The sequence below is a fragment of the Charadrius vociferus genome, unplaced genomic scaffold, assembly GCF_000708025.1.
Source record: "Charadrius vociferus isolate BGI_N301 unplaced genomic scaffold, ASM70802v2 scaffold407, whole genome shotgun sequence".
NCBI lineage: Eukaryota > Metazoa > Chordata > Aves > Charadriiformes > Charadriidae > Charadrius > Charadrius vociferus.
In genome coordinates, this window is record NW_009649852.1 from 807,085 (window position 1) to 811,622 (window position 4,538).

The 4,538-nt window shown below is 51.4% G+C and overlaps 1 protein-coding gene across 1 annotated transcript in view; it reads left to right on the forward strand.

The window, feature by feature from the left end:
• Window positions 1-352, forward strand: part of RELT (RELT tumor necrosis factor receptor) — an 8,793-nt gene extending 8,441 nt beyond the window's left edge. Inside the window, exon 9 of the mRNA XM_009891006.1 lies at window positions 140-352. Within this exon, the coding sequence (XP_009889308.1) occupies window positions 140-352 (213 nt within the window). The remainder of the gene's footprint in view (window positions 1-139) is intronic.
• The last annotated feature ends 4,186 nt before the right edge of the window (window positions 353-4,538 follow it).

Below are 4,538 nucleotides of genomic sequence, written 5' to 3' on the forward strand. Positions count from 1 at the left end.
GAAAAATCCAAAAAAAAAACCCCCAAAAAACCTACCCCAAAATGTGGATTTATGGGTATCCAGCGGCTCTTATTGCTATTGCTGGTTGGGTTTTCCTAGCGAAAAAAAACCCCCAAAATGTGGGGGTTTCTCCCTCTAGGAAAGCAAGATGGGATTTCACACCTTCCGGCCGGGGACCGCATCATCCCGAATCCCCTGCGGGGGGCGAGGGGGATGCATCCGGCGGGATGCAGGAGGGGATGGCAAAGGGAGGAGGGGAGCGGGGGGTCTCTGCGGGATGGACCGCATTCAGCGGGATGGTTGGGGGAAAACCCGATACCCTGAAACGTCCGTCATTGAAACGAACCGCTGAAATAACACTGTTTGGCAATTACGTCTTGAAACTGCAGGGGAAAAAAAAAAAAAAAAAGGAAAAAAAAAAACTGGTCTGGCTGGTCTGGGTTATGAGGATTCATAAAACGCAGGAGCGAATCCTCACCCGGAGCGTTCGGCCGCTTGGAGGCGTGATGGGGACAGGCTCCAAGGGGCTCGCACGGCTTTGGGGGGCCACCACCACTCTTAATATGCCCTTTCCCCCCCCCCAGATCTTGCATTACAGGTCGTGTTTTAAAGCAAAGACGACAGCAGGGATGGGTTAATGGTCATAAGAAAGGGTTGAGAGTTATTTTTCCTTCCTCTTTAGCCGGAATTTTCATCTCGGAGACACTGTGCTGGTTTAACCCCTGGATGGTTTAAGCCCTCCTGCTCTTCCCCGTTAACTCCCGGTGGGATACTTCGCCGTGGGAAACCCTTTTCCTTAACCGATGTGGGCAAAGCTTTGTTAGAGTGAAGTATTTAAGACGCTGGTGGCCCCCATCAGTGTCCCCACCACCAAGGGAGTCCCCCACCGGGCTGTGACCTCCCCAGGACCTTCACTTAAGCCACCACCTGGCCAAGGAACGGGCTTAGGATCATGGGCTTTCCTCCCATCCCTCTATCCGAAAAGACATGTCCCCCCATGGAGAAGGGGACAGGGCTGCAGGTCTGATGGTTTCCCCTCTGGCTGGTATGAGCTGGGGGGGCATCAAGCCCCACATCCCCACGTGGTGGCAGGCAGCATCTCCCCACCACCAGGGCCCCATGAAGCCACCTTGGGAATGAGCTACCCAAGCCTGCAGCCATGTGGTGGCCCTGGAGCCATGCAATGGTTCCAAGCCTCAACCCAAGACCGGCTGCCAAATTTGCTCCCCAAAGCCTCTCGCCCAACAGACGGCAAATATTTCACCTCTTCACACCCCGGTTGAGTTAATCAGTACTTCTGCCTGGGCATAATGGGATGAGGAGCATCAAATCTGCTACTGATCCAAACGAAGGAATTAAAACTAAACCATCCCATGTCAGATCTCATTAGCGGTAACGCTGGGTGATCCTCCATGAAGAAAGCTCCCGGAGCTTTCTACCCCACCTCTAGCGGAGAAAGCCTTGCATCTCCTTCCTAGCCACGGGCCAAAATTTTAGCAGTCGTTTCTAATGCGGTTAAGGGTGAAGGGTGCCCAGGCCAGTGGTAGGATGGTGTCTGCTGGTGGAAATCTGCTGGGAAAGGTCCTCCTCTGCAGAGCATGGGCTGTGCTAATGAAGCTTGTTGGACCCTGCAAGTCGTGGTGCCGTTACACTGGCTAGAGCTTAACTCTATTCTCTGTGTTTTAATGCTCATAGACAACTCCTGATAGGTAACGTGACGTCAACAGTGAGAGCAAAAGAGGGTATTTGAGAAGTCTTCAGTTCCTGTGATCTATTGGGGTTCTTTTTGGCCCAGGTTTAACCACAGCGTGCTACAAATAGTGGAACGATGATGTAGTGTTGTTATTTCCAAATTTCTCGTTGCTTTTTAGGTGCTAACCCTTGGCTTCGCCGAGCAAAATGGGGCAACCCTCTGATTATTTGCTTTTTTTTTTTTTTTATTCCCTTCTCTTTTCCTTTTATATGAACTCAAAGTGCAACCCAAAGTACGACACGGGAGAAATCCACCCACCCCACAGCACTGGTGTCCAGTCTTCACCCACTTTGTTCCCCTTGAGGTTGGAAAGGTCAATCAGAGCTTTGCTAGATTTCTTTTAAAACCAGCAGAACCAACCAAACATACAGAAGTGCTGGTGCCAACACCCAACCTGACAAACCACCTGGGACGAATCAGTGGTAGAAAAAGTCCTCTTGGGTCCCTAAGCTTTTTTCTCCCCATCTGGACCACGCTCCTGGGAAGGAGCTCCAGTAGCTCCTCCCAGCGGCAGCAGAAGCCAAGCTGGGAGACATCACCAAGAGCAAGAAGGTCTCACCCAGGCACCAACAACATGTCACCTTGCTCTTCTGAAAGACCTTCCAGTATGACCTCTATACCACCGTGTCCTGGTCAGGGTGACCCTCCAGAGTTGGTCCTCACTGCCCTCACGTTCATCTGGAGATGTGAGCCAGGCATGACCAAAGCAGAGCAACCGACAGAGACATCTGGGCGTTGATTCAACGCCACACATGGGTTGGAAACCCACGCCAAGCAGCGCCAGGAGGGATTCCCATCCACACATCTCCTAAATCTGACCTCTTTAAAGGCTCTGGATGTGGCCTGCTGTGACAACCTCGGCGCCCAGGAGACGTGAGAGTTGCAAACGTCTCCGTATGAATGCAATTCTTTTGGCACGCTTGAGGGAAAAATCAAAACCCAACGATGTTTTTTCTCTTAGGAAAAAAAAGAAGAAGAAGAAGAAGAAAAACCTTGTGTCTATACTGGGTTTAGGGATAAGGATTTTAAAATAACTCAAACTGGCCGCAAGCGTCGGCTGCAAATACGAACACTCTCATTGCTGCCGTCGAGACAACTTATTGCTCTACTTGGACACCCCGAGGCGGGATGTCACCAGCTGCGGTCGGCTTCACGTCCTCACGCCCTTGGGTAAGCCAGCCCCCTAGAAACAACCCCAAAAACCACAGCCTCTGCACGCCCATTGTCTCCCAGTCTGGTCCACGTCAACCGTGGATCACCTTCCTTGCTCTTGCCTTTTCTCAGGTGCCTCCCATGAAGAAGGCGACATGTTTATTGCTATTGCTTCCTCTTCCCCCTGCTTCTCCATGCTCACCAAGCGGAGCAGCTGGACATCATCCCCCCCTCCAGCCTTTCTCTGTGGTTCCAGGATTTGTGCCTGGATGAACATTTCACCTCAGCCTCCGAGCCCAGCTGTAACCCAAAGAACAGTGCACCACCCCAATCACCAAGGAGGCATTGTGGTTTGGTCTCAGCCCTGCCGATGGTGTGGGTGACATGCCCCCTCGCCCTGCCTAGGAGACTCTATATCAACCAGCCACCCTCTTTCCCCACACCACCAGACTCTGGAGAAACTCTTCAGACCAACATCTAGACCTGGAGAAGGTCTTCAGACCAACGCTTGGACCTGGAGAAGCTCTTCAGGCCAACCCTTGGACCTGAAGAAGCTCTTCAGACCAATCCTTGGACCTGCAGAAACTCTTCAGACCAACCCCTGGACCTGGAGAAGCTCTTCAGACCAACCCCTGGGCCTGGAGAAGATCTTCAGACCAACCCCTGGACCTGGAGAAGCTCTTCAGACCAACCCCTGGGCCTGGAGAAGATCTTCAGACCAACCCCTGGGCCTGGAGAATTTCTTCAGGCCAACCCTTGGACCTGCAGAACCTCTTCAGACCAATCCTTGGACCTGCAGAACCTCTTCAGACCAACCCTTGGACCTGCAGAACCTCTTCAGACCAACCCTTGGGCCTGGAGAAGATCTTCAGACCAACCCTTGGGCCTGGAGAAGTTCTTCAGACCAATCCTTGGACATAAAGAAGATCTTCAGACCAACCCCTGGACCTGGAGAAACTCTTCAGACTAAGCCCTAGAGCTGGAAAAGCTCTTCAGATCAACCCTTGGACATCTCCTTGCTTCTTTCACCAACTGCCCAGCACTTCCCTTCCCGCAAACGGTTGCATGCAAGGAAGGAACTGCCTTCTCCCTCGCACAGCCCCAGGACATGGCTGATGGGGAGCACGTCATTTTTCCCCAAGAGGTGCGAGACGCTACCAGGGCACGCGTCCCTCCGCTGCTCTCTTCCCATCACGCAAGATCCGTTTGCCCAGATGGAAAAAGCAGACCAAAGACCCGATGGTGACCAGTCCTCCTACTTCCTAAGACAAGTGTGTTACATCGCTAATTATATTTATATTCTCTTACTCCTACGAAAGAAGGGATGAGTTCAGAATTTCACTGCAGATAATGCATTTATAATCTATCACGACAGCTATCTGGAAGACACCAATTTTCTTGTAATATGTTATGGAAGATTAAATAATTTATATTATTCAACTAAAAATACCCAAACCAAATCGGAATAAGCCTGCCTACCAGCGCTGTGCTTTTCACATAGTACCCTGAACATCAACCACTCTTACTAGCCAAAGAAAACCTAGGCTCTCGTCAACAACAACGACAACAGAAAAATAACGAAAAGAACCCAAACGAACAAGAAGTGGTGGTGGTGGAGGAGGGGGGGGGGAGG